An 18983-nucleotide genomic window follows, 5' to 3' on the forward strand; every position below is an offset into this window, starting at 1 on the left:
CAATTGTTTGCTTCGTTTTAGAATGGTGAGTTGGAGAACAAAACTTCAAACCCATCTAATACTTAACAGTTGTGGGATATTATGCAGGATTATTTTCCTCCCAAAGTTCAGTTTCCTTACCTGCAAAATGCAGGTAATGAACCAATTTTGTACAGTTATGGTGAGATTTAATAAGATCAGATACGTAAAAATACTTTGCATAATATGCCTGATATGTATCAAGGGCTGAAGATACCATTTCTATTGTTAGCATTATCAAATAACTTTGCAACTTGTTATTTTTAATTTGACATTAAACTGTATTTTCCTGTGTCACTAAATCTTCTCAAAACACTAATTAATGATGTAATACTTTTGCCAGTAGTAACTGCTCCCTTAGATTCAGACTGTTTTGAATTTTGCAGTATTAATAGTCATTATTTATTCAGCTAAATGTTCTACATATTACATTATTTTGCTTAATCCTCAAAACAACCGCACCCTTGGAGATGTCCTTACTTTCTCTGATGCAAAATTATGTTTCATGTAAGATCTAGCTGATTTACAGCAGTAGGGCCCTGGCCCCTAGAATCATGCTGCTTGGGAGTAGAAGTTGCATCAGTTTATTTTAGTATCATCTTGATTTGAAAGCAAAAATGATCCATTAAAAATGACAACAGTTGTTTCACAATGTTACATACTTAACACTAAAGATGGTATAGTTAATAATACTGTATTAAATATTTGAAAGTTGCTAAGAGAGATCTTAAATGTTCTCACCACAAAAAAGAAATGGTAATTAAGTGATGTGACAGAGGTATTAGGCAAAGCTGTCGTGGTAATCATTTTGCAATACTAAGTGTATCAAATGAACATATTGCACACTTTAAACTCACATGATGTTACTACATGTCAATTATACCTTAATAGGCTGGAAATGAATGGTATCTAAGATGGTAAATTTTATGGTATGTTTTTACCACAATTAAAAAAAATCATTAAGAAAAAATTGACAACAGGACAAAAATGGATCCGACTGTTGATGACTAATGTGCCTAGATGCCACGAAACAGTTTCTTGATAATAGACACAATTTAAAACACTAAGCCAAGCAAAGGGAAATTTATTTACCTTAATGTGAAAGAGAATGCTAACTTTAATAGAAAAAGGTTAAAGATTTTTTAAATCAGGGTTTCCTACATTTTCTAAAATGACATGACTTTCAAGGATAATAAAATTTTTTAATTCTAAAAACTGAAATATATCTCTAAATCCTCAAGTTTACATAATACCACTTACACTTGGGTCTCTATAATTATAATGTAAGATTCAAATTAATCAGTTCTTAGGAGACTTACCTTATTAGCTTCTATTGTCACTATTCGATTAAGAAATTTCATCATAATTGTTGGTGCCACAGGGTTGAAACTGTCAAAGTTTTATAAAGAAAGACAGTGGTTAGGTAATTACTTTAAAAATACACTGTGTATGTGGACACTATAAGCAGAAATTTCATTCTTACCTAATGTTTGATATAGCACACTCTTCTTGAATTTCTCTGGGAAACAGTAACCTTTGATTATTATCTCCACTGAGACTGTCCGAGATGATAAATATTAGAGGACATCGACCAATCTGCACATACTTCCTGAAATAACAAAATACAGCAATGTTGAAATTAAAGACACCTGCTATTTAATTTGAAGTTTTAGAAAACCTCACTGAAACTCACCTTAGAACTTCATGTAAAGCATGAGAGTCTCGATAAAACTGGTTAGGTAAATCCTATTGAAAACACATGATAAATATTAATTCAGCTTTATTCTCATAAAAATTTATTTTTAGATTTATAATTACCAAGAGAAAAAATGTTACCTATTCAATGTATTGTATCCAGAACTTTCATAGAAATTAAGGGAAACAAGAAACAGCTGATATCCTCAACAGTAATATGCATCAAAGGGAGACCCAATTTTCAGATCAGATTTCTTAGGGTCACTACTGGTTTTTGTATTTTCACTAAGATGTCCTTTTCCAAACATTTCTTCTGCTTTGTACACTTAAGCCATTACATTTTTAAAGTTCAGTAACCTTTAGTAATTCAAGTTTACTGAAAAATAATTTAGGTTTCTGTTATCACAGTTTTATGTTATAATTTACCACTATAAGGAATATAATGTTAATGTCACCATCACATAAGATGTATCTTGCAATTGTTTAATTAGTAGTTATAGCAGGATTTCAAAAGTTGTCCTTACTTCAACCAGAATTATCTTCTTATCAGTTCTCAGATCATCTCCAAGCATTTGTAGTTTGTTATATTTTGTTGCTCTTAGTAGAAACTCTTTAAAACCTGCTATCTGAGACTGATAGGGAAATACATGGAAGCTTGATTCTGAAAGGAAACATATTTAACACTTTTATTTCAACAAATTACAGAAGCATCAAATCTGTTGTTTTATAAACAAAAATGTTATATTACACATATTACATGAATGTAATTAATATATTAATGAATTCATTTATATATACATGGAGGAACTCAATACCATAGACTCTAATTAGGCAAAACTGTTCACATTTAAAATACGATATTCATTTCAAAGGACAAAAGTTATCATGGATTACAGTAATTTTCTACACCAATGATGTAACATGGAGTTACTTGACTTTAGAATACAGCTATCAGTATAACATTCATATAATTGGTAAAAATACTTATGCCTGAAGACTCACCAAATGAGGCATGACTAAAAACAAATTATTTTCAATAGTAATGTTTAACAACAAAAACAGAATAACTAATTAGTGAACTTGGGAATAAGGGAAGTTCTCTGAAGACATGTTTTATGTAAAAGATTGTTTATAAATAGACCTGCTGGACTGTCTAAAGTAATGTTACTGTTTAGAAAGCAGTAAAAATTCCAGAAGTATGGTACACAAGCAGCATAAGGGTATGCATACTAAAGATATAGTAAGTCCAGAGCATATTAAAGATCCCAAAGAAGGGATTCTGAGGAATTTTCCACATTAAAATAAACTGTTCTACAGACACCCTTTCATTTCAAAGTAGCCTAGGAGTTTTGGCTACCCCTACTTCACTTTACTTACAACAGCAATTAGAAAAAAAGAGGAAAATTAAAAATGACCATGCTGAAAAGCTGGCAACAGGAGAGGTGAGACAGAGCTTCCTCCTAAAACCACATATAATACAAAAATATAATTAACACAACTAATTCTGAAAGAGCAACAGGAAAGAGGACTGTGCCAAACTGCACAAGAAGGAAAGAGCTAATGAATATAAACCTCACGGAACAGGGTAACGTACCAAAGCCATGGCCCCGCGGGACCAAAGCCCTTCCCCCACCCCAGCTCACCAGCAGGAGGAAGAGAAACGGGGCGGGGAGGGAGTGGAGGCCTGGGACTGCTGAATACCTAACTCCAGAGATTTGCTCTGGGAGCATAAACATACATTTCAAGGTGCTTGCATGGTACTCTCGTGATTAGGGGGTTGGAAAGCTAAGAAAGGCAGAATTTCTAGAGAGACTGAGATGCCAGCCACTTGCAGAAAGCAGGGATCCATATCCGGCTGCTCTGGGACAAAAGAAAGATGGGCAATCTGAGAGGCTTCCTAACAAGGAAGCCCTTAGCAAGAGGGCTGCTAAAGGGGCAAGGATGGCACAGAGCTTACTGCTCAGGAGAAAGGACAGGTAGACAAAATTGTCCGGGTGCACTCTGCCCAGCAGGTTGGGAGCTTTCACGACCTACAGGCGCTCCAGCTCCCTGGTTGGCTACACAGATCCAAGGAACCCCTCTGTGATATGCAGCCTACTGTGCCTTTCTCCCAGCCAGCCAAACATGGCTCGCAAACCAGCAAACTCTACCCTCACGTTAGGCAAGCCAGAGGGAAGACCTGTCTACAGCAACTACAAACGCAAAGCATAGAGGCTTATACCTGTATAAGGCTTATACCTGCCCACTGGTTCAGGCAGTGGAGACAGGCATAGAAGCCGGGAAGCAGGAAACAGCTCTTTCCTCCTCCCAGGCACCAAAACCACTCCCCTGCGACCTCCAACATTGCTTCAGGGGCTAAGCACCTCTAGAAAGTAGAGCTTCTGGGCACTAGAGGGCAAAATATATAAATATGAAATGCCAAAGGAATCTGGTTCAAAGTAAAATTATGACTACAACTCCTGAGAAAGATTTAAGTGACATCAACCTCATTAATCTTCCTGAAAGTGATTACAGAATAAAAATCATTAACATGCTCATGGAGGTAAAGACAAATATTCAAGAATTCAAGGATGAATTCTGGTCGGAGATCCAATCGTTGAAGAGCACAATGGAGGGTATTAAAAGCAGATTAGATACAGTGGAGGAGACAATAAATTAAAGAGAAACTAGAGAAGAGGAATACAAAGAAGCTGAGGCACAGGGAAAAAATCAAACAGAAACTAGAGAAGAGGAATACAAAAAGGCTGAGGCACAGACAGAACAAAGGATCTCTAAGAATGAAAGATTATTGAGAGAACTGTGTGACCAATCCAAACAGAACAATATTCACATTATAAGGATACCAGAAGAAGGAAAGAGAGAAAAAGGGATAGAAAGTGTCTTTGAGGAGATAATTCCTGAAAACTTCCCCAGTCAGGGCAAGGAGATAGTCTCTCAGGCCATGGAGGTGCACAGATCTCCCAACACAAGGGACCCAGGGAAGACAACATCAAGACATATAGTAATTAAAATGGCAAAGATCAAGGATAAGGGCAGACTATTAAAAGCAGCCAGAAAGAGAAATAAGATCACATAAAAAAGAAAGCCCATCAGGCTATCATCAGACTTCTCAGCAAAAACCTTAAAGGCCAGAAGGGAGTGGCATGATGTATTTAATGCAATGAAGCAGAAGGGCCTCAAACCAAGAATACTTTATCCCGCAAGATTATCATTTAAATTTGAGGGAGGGATTAAACAATTTCCACATAAGAAAAAGCTGAATTTACCTACCACAAACTGTCTCTACAGTGTATTTTGGAGGAACTGCTATAGATGGAAGTGTTCCTAAGGTTTAACAGCTGTCACCAGAGGTAATAAAACCACAGCAAAGACAGTAGAACAGTTAATTACTAAACAAATGCAAAATTAAATCAACTATCCCCAAAGTCAATCAAGGGATAGACAAAGAGTACAGAATATGATACTTAATACACACAGAATGGAGGAGGAAGAAAAAGGAGGGAGAAAAAAGAACCTTTAGGTTGTGTTTGTAATAGCACATTGAGTTAAGTTAGACTCTTAGATAGGAAGGAAGTTAACCTTGAGCCTTTGGTAACCATGAATCTAAAGCCTGCAATGGCAAAAAGTACATACCTATCGATAATCACCCTAAATGTAAATGGTCTGAATGCACCAATCAAAAGCTATAGTCATTGAATGGATCAAAAAACAAGACTCATCTATATGCTGCCTACAAGAGACTCACTTTAAACCCAAAGACATACACAGACTAAAAGAGAAAGGATGGAAAAAGATGTATCATACAACTAATAGGGAGAAAAAATCAGGAGTTACAGTAATTGTATCAGACAAAATAGACTTCAAAACAAAGAAAGTCACAAGAGACAAAGAAGGACATTACATAATGATAAAGGGGTCAACCCAACAAGAAGATATAACCATTATAAATATCTATGCTCCCCAAACAGAAGCACCTACATATGTGAAACAAATACTAACAGAATTAAAGGAGGAAATAGAATGCAATGCATTCATTCTAGGAGACATCAACACTCCATTCACTCTGAAGGACAGATCAACCAGACAGAAAATAAGTAAGGAGACAGAGGCACTGAACAACACATTAGAACAGATGGGCCTAACAGACATCTACAGAACTCTACACCCAAAAGCAGCAGAATACACATTCTTCTCAAGTGCACATGGAACATTTTCAAGAACAGATCATATACTAGGTCACAGAAAGAGCCTCGGTAAATTAAAAAAGACTGAAATTGTACCAACCAATTTCTCAGACCACAAAGGTATGAAACTATGGAAATGAATTATGCGAAGAAAATGAAAAAGCCCACAAGCACATGGAGGCTCCACAACATGCTCCTAAATGATCAATGACCAAATAAAAACAGAGATCAAGCAATATATGGAGACAAATGACAACAATAATTCAACACTGCAAAATCTGTGGGACACAGCAAAAGCCGTGCTAAGAGGAAAGTATATTGCAATACAGGCCTACCTCAGGAAAGAAGAACTATCCCATATGAGCAGTTTAAACTCACAATTAACGAAACTAGAAAAAGAAGAACAAATAAGGCCCAAAGTCAGTAGAAGGAGGGACATAATATTAAGATTAGAGCAGAAATAAATAAAATTGAGAAAAATAAAACAATAGGAAGAATCAAAGAAAGCAAGATCTGGTTCTTCGAGAAAATAAACAAAATAGAGAAACCCCTAGCCAGACTTTATAAAGAAAAAAAGACTCTACTCCCATAAACAGAATCAGAAATGAGAAAGGAAAAATCACTACAGACACCACAGAAATACAAAGAATTATGAGAGAATACTATGAAAAATTATATGCTAACAAACTGGATAACCTAGAAGAAATTGACAACTTTCTAGAAAAACACAACCTTCCAAGGCTGACCCAGAAAGAAACAGAAAACCTGAACAGACCAATTACCAGCAATGAAATTGAACTGGTAATAAAAAAACTACCTAAGAACAAAGTGCCTGGTCCAGATGGCTTCACCGCTGAATTTTACCAAACATTTAGTGAAGACCTAATACCCATCCTTCTTAAAGTTTTCCAAAGATTAGAAGAAGAGGGAATACTTCCAAACTCATTCTATGAGGCCAGCATCACTCTAATACCAAAACCAGGCAAAGTCACCACAAAAAAAAGGAAAATTACAACCCAATATCCCTGATGAACATAGAGGCAAAAATACTCAACAAAATATTACCAAACCGAATTCAAAAATACATCAAAAAGATCATCCATCATGATCAAGTAGGATTTATGCCAAGGATGCAAGAATGGTACAGTATTCGAAAACCCATCAACATCATCCACCACATCCACAAAACAAGGACAAAAATAACATGATCATCTCCATAGATGCTGAAAAAGCATTTGAAAAATTCAACATCCATTCATGATAAAAACTCTCAACAAAATGGGTACAGAGGGTAAGTACCTCAACATAATAAAGGCCATATATGACAAACCCACAGGCAACATTATACTTAACAGTGAGAAACTGAAAGCTTTTCCTTTAAGATAGGGAACAAGACAAGACAAGGATGCCCACTTTCCCCACTTCTATTCAACTTTATACTGGAGGTCCTTGCCACGGCAATCATACAACAAAAAGAAATAAAAGGCACCCAGATTAGCAAGGAAGAAGTTAAACTGTCCCTGTTTGCAGATGATATGATATCGTACATAAAAAACCCTAAAGAATCCACTCAAAAACTACTAGATCTAATATCTGAATTCAGCAAAGTTGCAGGATACAAAATTAATAGGCAGAAATCCGTGGCATTCCTATACACTAACAATGAACTAGCAGAGAGAGAAATCAGGAAAACAATTCCATTCACAGTTGTATCAAAAAGAATAAAATACCTAGGAATAAACCTAACCAAGGAAGTGAAAGACCTGTACTCTGAAAACTACAAGATACTCATGAGAGAAATTAAAGAAGATACCAATAAATGAAAACACATCCCATGCTCATGGATAGGAAGAATTAATATTGTTAAAATGTCCATCCTGCCTAAAGCAACCTATAGATTCAGTGCAATTACTATCAAAATACCAACAGCATTGTTCAACGAACTAGAGAAAATCATTCTAAAATTCATATGGAACCACAAAAGACCCCGAATAGCCAAAGCAATCCTGAGAAGGAAGAATAAAGCTGGGGGGATTATGCTCCCCAACTTCAAGCTCTACTACAAAGCCACAGTAATTAAGACAATTTGGTACTGGCACAAGAACAGACCCACAGACCAGTGGAACAGACTAGAGAGCCCAGATATAAACTCAACCATATATGGTCAATTCATATATGATAAAGGAGCCATGCACATACAATGGGGAAATGACAGTCTCTTCAACAGTTCATGTTGGCAAAACTGGACAGCTACATGCAAGAGAATGAAACTGGATTATTGTTTAACCCCATACACAAAAGTAAACTAGAAATGGATCAAAGACCTGAATGTAAGTCATGAAACCATAAAACTCTTAGAAGACAACATATGCAAAAATATCCTGAATATAAGCATGAGCAACTTCTTCCTGAACGCATCTTCTCGAGCAAGGGAAACAAAAGCAAAAATGAACTCATGGGAATACATCAAACTAAAAAGTTTCTGTATGGCAAAGGACACAATCAACAGAACAAATAGGCATTCTACATTATGGGAGAATATATTTGTAAATGACTTCCAATAAGGGGTTAACATCCAAAATATATAAAGAACTCACACGTCTCAACACCCAAAAAGTAAATAACCTGATCAAAAAATGAGCAGAGGATATGAACAGACACTTCTCCAAAGAAGAAATTCTGATGGCCACAGACACATGAAAGGATGCTCCACATCACTAATCATCAGGGAAATGCAAATTAAAACCACAATGAGATATCACCTCACACCGGTAAGAATGGCCAGCATCGAAAAGACTAAGAACAAATCCTGGCAAGGATGCAGAGAAAGGGGAACCCCCCCTACATTGCTGATGGGAATGTAAGCTAGTTCAACCATTGTCAAAAGCAATATGGAGGTTCCTGAAAAAACTAAAAATAGAAATACCATTTGACCTCGGAATCCCATTCCTTGGAATTTACCCAAAGAATACAACTTCTCAGATTCAAAAAGACATATGCATTCCTATGTTTATCGCAGCACTATTTACAATAGCCAAAATGTGGACGCACCTAAGTGTCCATCAGTAGATGAATGAATAAAGAAGATGTGGTACATATTCACAATGGAATACTATTCAGCCATAAGAAACAAATCCTACCATTTGCAACATGGTTGGAGCTGGAGGATATTATGCCCCGTGAAAGAAGCCAGGAGGAGAAAGACAAGTGCCAAATGATTTCCCTCATTTGTGGAGTGTAACAATGTAGCAAAACTGAAGGAACAAAATAGCAGCAGACTCAAGAGACTCCAAGAAGGGACTAGTGGTTACCAAAGGGGAGGGGCTGGGGAGAATGGGTGGGGAGGAAAGGAGAAGATGATGGAGGGGTATTATGTTTAGTAAACATGGTATGGGGGATCACTGGGAGAACAGTGTAGCACAGAAAAGGCACATAGTGTATCTGTGGCATCTTGCTGCACTGATTGACAGTGACTGCATTGGGATATAGGTGGGGACTTGATAATATGAGTAAATATAGTAACCACATTGTTTTTTCATGTGAGACCTTCATAGGAGTGTGTATCAATAATACCTTAATAAAAAATTTAAGAAAAACAAAAGACCATGGAGTATGTAAGTATATATGTGAGGTATTTACCACATCTTTAAATTGGCAGTATTATTATTTTTAGGTATTAGTCTTAAGGCCTTTCAAATTCTAAAGATAGTGTTTGCCTTATGCTTTAATTTTATTTGATTCCAAAAGTCTGATCTGAACTCTTGTTTGGAGGCAAATTCCTTTAACACCTCTTATGGCTTGATCTACATTTGAACAAAAAAATTTTATTTATACTGTCTAATTTCCTAGCAAAGCCTGGAAAAAAGTACATAAATAATGCAAACAGATAAGCTTACCTAACAAAAGAGTTAAGACTTCATCCTCAAAGAATCCCATTTTCCTTTATTGAAGGCACCCTCCCCTTCCTTCTGAAATTACATCTCTCTGCAACTGAGAAGTATTGGAAGAAATTCACTCATTTAAGTTTGATCTGATAGCTACTCTGGCTTTTGAAGCAGCTGGCAGGTGCCAACCTAATATAGGAATGGCAATATATACCTTCTGTTTGAAAACATATACCTGAAAGGTTCTAGGTATCTTAAGTATATAGGCGGGGAATTTGTTTCAAGCTCTTTTATGCACGGACTTTTCCCACTATTTCTACTACCTTCACAGCAGACCTTACCAGGATTAATTATCTCTTTGAAATCATGTTTTTGGAAGTCTGGTAAAACTGGATTAATCCACTCTTGTACTTGAATACCATGTTCTTTTGATAGTATTTTTATAGTTGTAGTTTTCCCACATCCAGGAGGACCTGTTATTAATAAAATAGATCCACCCTAAAATAAAATACAAACATTAATTAAAAATCAAAATCACTGGAATGCTAGAATATTATGTTTGAGCTTTTCTTCCCAAATATTTACTTTTATTAATATTTTCTGAATATCTGGTATAAACAGACTAAATTTCACAATGATGCTAGCTGGAATAAACTAGCTTTAGGGCTTTAAGTGTAGCTTCTGATAATTCTTCAATTCTTGCATTATGTCCCTCCCAAGGACTACTTAGCAACCAAATCTAAACAATAAACTTCAGCTATACTAAGGAGGTAACATCTGAAACAAGTATTTTTAGAGGTTACCTGAACTCATAAAATTCAATCTTAATATAGACCTCTCTTTGGATTATGTACTTTAATATTATAAAGCAGAATATTCTGATGGAGAGGCCTCAGTTTAGAAATCAGATTCTTTAAGAAATATATTTTAAGAACATTATACCAGAGATTAGGACTCTAAAGAGACTTGAGGTTGTAGGTCCCAGTTGTTTTCCCTTATATAGTAAATTTGATAAAAACGTTAAAGCTAAAAAGATTTCAGGGGGAAAAAAAATCAAGGCAAGATTTCCTACATCCAGTGGCGGAAATTATAATCCTTGCTTACTTGTTAACCTTTATTAAGTAGTGTAAGGAAGGCCTGTGTACTTGGGCTTGGAAGAGAGCCAGTTCCACTTTTTGAAATGGATGGGTGTGAGTTATAGTGTTGTTGGCCCTGAGTTTAATGTTAACGACTCGATAATACATATTAAATACTTATCTGAACAGAAATGCATATAAAACATGGTTCTATATTGATGGGTTCACGTAAATATGACCAGAGGAACATTAGGTTTTGCAGGAACCTAACTCTATATTTTTCTTAGGAACAATTGTATAATTTTGGCTAGTTCTTTGCATTAATTTTACAGAACATAACCTAAGGCAAAAAATGAGAACCAATTTCCAAGAAAATTACTTTAAGAAGAGAAAAGGAAGATCAAGCATGGGCAGCCATGTATTTTTTTCACGTAACAGAATTAAGTGTCTGGTTTTTGACACAGTGAGTAGACACATAGCAAAAGTTTTGCTTCTAGTAAAAGAACTGGGAGTTAGTCTCCTCTCAGAATACTAACACATAAAGATTTTTGTTAATCTCATTGTACATACTGTAATAGTTTTACTACACTTTTAAGGAAGGCAATTGCCCTGAAATATTAAACTTGGCATGAAGTACTTACAGTAAATTAAAAAAAAATTTTTAGCTTGCCCAAAGAGAAATCTAGAAGTTACCTAAAATGTTTTTGAATGAAAATGCCTTGTAGTTACTGACATTCTTTAAGTTTTGTATAATAAAAAGTATAGTATTGGTTAAAGTCCAACTTCTTAGAGGGAAGAAACTTTAAAACTGAAGAAGAAATACTTTCTCTAATACCTATGTATGTACATACATTGCTGAGTTCATCCAACTGGTAGAATAACAACACATATATAGGTTTAAGACATGATAAATGCTAACAGTAAGAAAGTGCTGATAAGTAAGGAAACACAGTGAACACTGAAAAATATACACAATCAGGACTGGTGGTTACCATGGGGGAGGGGTTGGGCTGGGTATGTGGGAAGGGTGAGGGGAATAAAGGAGCACAAAAATTCTCAATCATAATATAAGCTGGTCATGGGGATGGTAGTGCAGCATGGAGAATATAGTCAGTGATTCTGTAATGTCTTGGTATGTTGGCAAATAGTAACTGCACTAATGGGAGTAAGGATTTAATAAGATGGGAACTTCTGAACAACTGTGTGGCATGCTTGAAACCAATATAAGATTGTGTATCAATGATACTTAAAAAAAACAAAAAACTCGATTTTAAACAGTCTCTTGTGGAATAAAAAAACAGAAAGAAAAATATACACAATTAGCTGAGCTGACCAAACAAATCACTGAGGAGAAACTTGGATATAAGAGGTGTTGTTGGACTTCTGCGTGCTGAAAACACATCCTTTTACTATAATTCATTTTATAGGGTTACTACATAATAAAGAATTAACAGTACCCAAAGAAAGTTCTGGGGTTTGTCCTCAACTCCTGGAAAGTGAACTTTAGACGACCCTAGGAATGTCCTATCTGATTAAGAGTGCTTTTATTTACCTGGAGGCCTTGGACCACACCTGGATCATCAATGATTTACGGTGGGGTCTTTAGGCCATGAAGTGCCTGCTCTACTTTGGAAGATTTGCAGACTCAGCCACATGGAAAGTCAACCATGTTTACATAATCCAGCCCCAATAAAAACTCTGGACACCAGTCTTGGGCAAACTTCCCTGGTCAGCAATCCCCCAAGGGTACTGCTACACATCAGTGCTAGGAGGAGGTAATGCTGTCCAGGACTTCATGGACAGAGGACAACTGGAAGATTCATGTTTGGAATTTCCCTGACTCTGTCCTATGCATTTGTCCCCTTGGCTAATTTTTATCTGTATCCTGTCATTGAAACAAAACATAACTCAGGGAAACTGCCCAAGAATCTGTACTCAAGAGATGAGATTTTTATGAGCCAAGAGAGGAATACCAATGTTAATACTGAAAATCCATCTTGAATAGATTATCTTAACTCTAAACCAAAGGATTAGATCCACAAGCCAGATAGAAACCACCTTGATTCAAAAGAGAAGCTGGACAGGTGGTAATTGCACTTATCACGATGAGCTTTCAGTAATGTATATAATTATCAAATCACTATGTTGTATATCTGAAACAAACATAATAAAAGATAAGTAAACAAATACCTAAAAAGAGAGAGAGAGAGAAGAATCTATTACCACTGGAGGCAACTAAAACAGCATCCTCATCTCAAAGTTGAAAATTAAACGGAGTGATTTAAAACTTACCCTGCCTTTCCATCTGGAACTATATTTATAAGTAATTAAATACCCCAGCTAGTGATAGCAAACTTTTCTTTATAGAAAAATGGCAGCTAACAATTATAGAAATGATAATAAATTTTGTTAAATCACCATGTCATATCTTAGCAGAATAACTGATTCAGGCAAGGGCTAAAAATGGACGCTAAAGCACTTAGGTGAAAAACTGCTGGGCAATGGTACACTTACATGTTGCCAAAGTATCTCCCAATACATTCTGTGCCAGTTGAAGAGAAAATTATTTACAATGAAGATTTTTGACTATCATCTCCTTAATCTAGTCATCAAACTTAACATAAAGACAACAGGAGAACCAAATTTTCTGATGTTATACAATATAAAATATACACCATGACTTACAGAGTATTCTTGGGAAAATGTTCAGTTTGAGTCTAGTCAAACCCTTGATTCAAACTTCGAGGTTATAGGACATGCAGGATAGAATAAGTTAATCACCATGAGGAGTAAACAACCTGACAAATTTAGAATGTTAGACTTCTATAAGCCAACTGGCTTGATCTCTTCAATAAGTCAATGTCTAGAGAGAAAGAGAGAGTGAGGGGTCTGTTCTAGATCTTTTGTTATACAATCAAACCAGCTGTAAAAGACATTTTGGGCACAACTGGAGAAATCTGAGTATGAACTGAACATTAGCTAACATTAGGGGATTACAGTTAATTTTGTTAGACAGAATAATGGTACATATAGTCAATTAGGAAAATTTTTTTTAAGAAAAAGGCAAAAGGCATATTGAAACTTCTCAAAGTAGGACTGAATGTCACCTTCCTAATTTTAAATACTTAAGGGGGAAAATGATGGGCATATCACAGATGCATGAGTATTCAATTACTATTTTATTTTCATTTGAAGAATCTCAAAATAAGTTTAAAAATGGAGAATATTCTAGCTTGTAGGATGAGAATAACTATGCAATTAGGAAGTGAAACAAAAAACATCAGTGCAAAATGAATGATGACTGCTTTTAGGCTTTATTTAGTACAAAATGAGTATGTAATTTGCCTGCTTGCAGTGTTAAGTATACTAGTAACCTCACTGGTTTAATGTGCTTTACAAGAGATAAAAAGAGATATAAGTGAAAGGGAAAACTCAGAAGTCTCTTTGAGTCTTTTAGTGAGGCCAGAAGTAATAAGGTCAGAGAGCTTTTTACTGTAGGTGATCTGGACATATTTGAACAAATCTCAATTGTATAATCATAAAATCTTAATAAAAGTTTAACTTCTTACAACCAAGTATAAGTCAGAGAAACCTTTGATGCTAAATATTTTTAAACACTTTTATTTCATTACCTGTTTCTGCTGCCTTTCTAAGACTTCAGTTTTTAACCAGGTTTCAACTTCTTCAATTTTCTTTTTATGCACAGCAAGTTCATGCTAAAAATTTCAAATTTCAAATAAAACATTTTAACTCAAGGACTTTTGGTATCTCAGCAAAGATTAAACTCACTAAGCATTTTTAATGAAGAAACTAGCAAACAAATAATTAAAAAGGTCCTTTTGATTACACTTAATTTTTTATATTGCTATGGAAAATTTCTGTTCTTAAGCTGACACCATTGTATGAAAATTTTGGGCTGGTTTGGAATTATACAATTTTTTAAAATCCTGAAATACATTATGGGAAGAAAATAAATAGGGAGGAGTATTATATTTAGCAAAAATATAAGATCAATTCTATATGGGGTTAAATTAAATCTAAACCAAATAACCAATAGTACAACTTCAGAATAACTTGAGAAACTGAGGCTTGGAACATAAAAAAACCTATAAATTATTGTTTTTAATTCATTTACACATAAAGATTTTTATGAATAATCTAAAAATGCACATCCTTCTCCTTCCTGAAATTAAATTATATACTTATTTGTATGCTATTTAGTACCTGAGTTTCTGGTTTGTATTTATCCACCCATGGTTCATTTTCAGACAGATATCCTTTTGAAATTTCTACACCATAAATCTGTTCTGAGGAAGATAGCTTTCCTCTTTTTCTAGCCGGCAGTCTGCTGCGTTCTAATGTGGAAGGCACATTTTTCCTTCTATAACTTCTATTCACACCTAATGATGTGGCAGTAATAGTAGAGATGCCCAAATTCTCTGACAAATCATCAAATGATGGGTCTACCCAGTCTGCTACCTGAAAGAAAGAAATCATGTAAACACTATTATATTTTTTGCATCTATTCCTTATATAACAGAGCTATGTTTAAAAAAAATTCTTTTATTTGCAATATTTAAAATAAAAACCTCACAAATTAGCTCTTTAAATAAAACTAGCTCTATATGTATTATTTTTCTATTACAATAAGTCTAAATGCATACTTGTCTACTTGATCATGATAATAATGGTTGCCATATAAAAGAATATAAATACAAACCTAATTCTTTTTGCTAATTGTAAACTTCCCAGGATAAAGAGTACACTAATTCTTTTTAACTAATTTATAGGACTGAAACATAAGTAATAAAATAACCTGTCAAGAAAAGCAAAACAAAATAAACAAAAAGATATTACTTTAACCACATATAATAGTAAGAGCACTACTTCTGCTTTGACCAGGTTAATACATTCACAAACTAAGAACCATTTCATACAAGATAATCCCTATTAGCTTTGAGATATTGTGATAATACAGTATATAAGAATCCTAGTGCTACAAATAATTTGTAATTATGACTTTATTATATTTTTCATCAGTCCATAAATCAACTAATATTTTTACAAAAGAGTAGGAGGCTTTTCAGGGAGGATGATTTATCAGGTTTGTTTAAGAAAAAGAGTACTGGGATACAGAGCAGGAAAATCAGTGATTCCACTTCATGTTCTTCTGGTCTGTAGAAAATGTTAACCTCTCTACATTTTCCTCCATCATTTCCTCTTCTTTAAAATCCTTTGAAATGTACACAGAGAAGGATGATGAGTTAAGGAATTTTAAACTAAAGATATTTAGGAGTATTAAAAAGGTTTTTTGAAACAACTAGAACTTTTAAGATGGGTTTTCTTAACATTCCAACAGTATAAGTCTACAAATACCCAGCTTAGTATCAGGCTTTTGAAATTCTGCGCCTGGCTAACAAGGGAAAACCATGAGGATATTTTACTTAAAGAATACTCAGACAGTTATGAGCCATTTATTAGACAATGCTCCTTTCTGGGAGAAAAAGAATCAGAAGCTGGAGGTAAAAGTAGGTTCAGGAGAAAGTAGCAGCTCTATATCATCTTACTATGCTAATGGACAGTGACTACAATGGGTGGGTGTAGAGGACTTGATAATATGGATGAATGTAGTAACCACAATGTTGCTCATGTGAATCCTTCATAAGGTTGTTTATCAATGATACCTTAATAAAAAAAAAAGTAGGTTCAGGAAAAGGAAGCTGAGGCTTATAAGCATTTTTACGAATGCAAAGTCACACTTCACTCCTTTTCATGGCAGAAAGTTGGGAATATTATCATCAGTGGGCATAGAAATGAAGACGTCTGGAAAAAATTTTCAGTCATAGATACCCAATTCATTCCTCCCTCTTCAAAAGACTGTACTACAATTTTGGGCCCTTTCCTCTATTTTTAAGAGTCCATAAAAATATTATCTGTTACAATAAATCTTTTGATAGCAATCTGATGTGCATGTTATACATTTTATAGTTCTCTTACATAAATGTGGACTTCTATTTACTGGAAAAAAAAACCCAGCAATGTTAAATAATTTACTTAGGATCAGATAAAAATCAGAACCACCAGTAGGAAAATAGCCACCTTGCACATGAATATGATACTGACTTGCATTCTATTCTACTTCCTAACCTTGCTGAGAAGTGGCACACTGAACCAGATTTCTAAGAGGCAGGGCCTGTTTGTTAAGCTTTAATACCAACTGAAAGCCATATATTTTTCTTTCTTCTACTACTCCTTCATTCAAGAGTTTTCAGCATTTTTTTTTTGTAACTGAGATCGTAAATGCTTTTTGAAAATTAAGGTTGTGCTCTTAGTGTACAGCTGTTCCACAATTTACTAGATTTTTTGTATCGCTAATACAACAGGTTCTGGGCACCATTCCTTTGATAGCAGTAATAAGTCATTAAGAACACATACAAAAATTATAATTCTTTTTGAGCAATTACTACATAGCCATTTTAGTGTATCATACCTTTGTGGAAGATACCTTTGGTGTAAGAAAAGTTTTTGACATTATAATCTTTAATAGTTCCCATCCGTAGTATACACCCTATAGTACATTAAAGTATAATTCACCTAGGAGAAAAAAAAAAATCTCAAGAAAAACTGTAAAACGTAAGTATTGTAATTAAAATATACTGATATAATCAACAACATAATAAACATTCAAGAACTAATGAAAGAAAACAGTAAATATAGATGAAGAAATCAAAATGCTACAACAAATTCTACTTTTAATGACATAACTGTGTCAAATCATGTATTTGTGGTGGTATAAATGTAAAATTATTCATATAAACTCAGTAATGTATTAGAAAAAGCAGCAAAACTACATATGTTTACCTACCCTTGGTCATTAAGAAAAATTAGACAATTCTATTTGTGTAGTTTTTACACTGAAAATCAGAATTTCCCTCATTTCAAATTACAGTTGCAGTTTTTTGTTTCCAAGATTAAAAAAAACCCACAATACAATGAATTCAGACTTATCTCTTACTTTGGACAAAAGACTTTAAATATTACTGTAGATTTTTATAACTTTTATTTGAACATACTAGGAAACTTTTTGGAAAATTTTCTGACTTACATTATTCTTCAATGTTATACAAGTGAATTCACCAATTTTAAGTTAACCAGAAGGAAAGTTTTTTTAAGGTGTACAAACTTATATAAACTGGAAGGTGTACTAGACATTTATTTTCATAGTTTAGAGGCACAAATAATTTATAATGTGTAAATACATCACACACCAGAAAATAAATCGCACACAGACACATACAAATCGTTCACAATCAGCAAGGCTTTTGCTTTGGTGTTCAAAGCAGTACACAGGTGAACAGAACACCTATTTGAGTAAATATAGTTGGCAGGTCCAAATAAAAGACGCAGGCTGTAATTACAGTCAGGGCCTCTAGTTTCTCTTTGAAAACAAAACTGACAGTTACCTCTTAAAAAGCAAGTAACTGTCCCTGACGATGCCAGGTTCCTGAATGAGACGTCAGAAGTACAAGAGGCACTCAAGAATATTTCTAGCAAACCCACCACCAACCTACATACTGCACAGGGGATACGAAGCTCAGTCACTCGACCAACAGAATGCTGCTAATCAGCAGAGAGCGGAAGGGGCTCGTCTGCCCAGGATCCCGGCCAGGAGCCTGCACCCCCACCCCTCTCATCCCTAAAGGGGATGGGCAGGTAGGGAGGAGGAGCGACGAGAGCCAGGAAGGCGTGTAGGCAGAGATGGACTCGTCTCTTTAAGACATACACACACCACAGCGGTAGCTACGGCTGCCTTACTTTCCGGGAGCTGCATGCCCTCGTAGGTGGAGAGGAACGGAGGAGCCGGGTCCTGCCTCGGGTGAAAGTGATGCCACCAGCCCTAACCGGCTCAGCGCCGAGCCTCTCGGAGGTCCCGCCTCCCGGGGGCCTTCCAGGCTGGTTGGCGCCTCCGCGACCCAGCCCGAGGGGCGGGGGCCGCCCAAGGAGCGATAACTTAGGCATCCAGCACACTGCCTGACCCGAAGCGCGGACCCGATCTGCGTCCTGGCCTCGACATTGCGACGGAAGTGTGTTCAAGAAGGCCAGGTAACCAATGTCGGTGACTAGGA

At 35.5% G+C, this 18983-nt stretch overlaps 1 protein-coding gene across 3 annotated transcripts in view; it reads right to left on the reverse strand.

Moving 5' to 3' along the window:
* The window catches only part of RAD17 (RAD17 checkpoint clamp loader component), a 43393-nt gene that overhangs the window by 24102 nt on the left and 308 nt on the right, over nucleotides 1-18983 (reverse strand). Inside the window, exons 1-9 of one of the 3 annotated variants that reach the window (XM_036887754.2) lie at nucleotides 18673-18791; nucleotides 17348-17451; nucleotides 15082-15336; nucleotides 14490-14573; nucleotides 10123-10279; nucleotides 2238-2374; nucleotides 1712-1764; nucleotides 1502-1627; nucleotides 1338-1407 (exon numbers count right to left, since the gene is read on the reverse strand). In XM_036887754.2, coding sequence (XP_036743649.2) covers nucleotides 1338-1407; nucleotides 1502-1627; nucleotides 1712-1764; nucleotides 2238-2374; nucleotides 10123-10279; nucleotides 14490-14573; nucleotides 15082-15336; nucleotides 17348-17389 — 924 coding nt within the window. In that variant the 5' untranslated portion in view covers nucleotides 17390-17451; nucleotides 18673-18791. Of the gene's footprint in view, nucleotides 1-1337; nucleotides 1408-1501; nucleotides 1628-1711; nucleotides 1765-2237; nucleotides 2375-10122; nucleotides 10280-14489; nucleotides 14574-15081; nucleotides 15337-17347; nucleotides 17452-18672; nucleotides 18877-18983 lie in introns of those variants that run through there. The other 2 variants (XM_036887753.2, XM_057494571.1) reach the window with 2 other exon arrangements.

This window comes from Manis pentadactyla, chromosome 2, assembly GCF_030020395.1.
Source record: "Manis pentadactyla isolate mManPen7 chromosome 2, mManPen7.hap1, whole genome shotgun sequence".
NCBI classification, from domain to species: Eukaryota; Metazoa; Chordata; class Mammalia; order Pholidota; family Manidae; genus Manis; species Manis pentadactyla.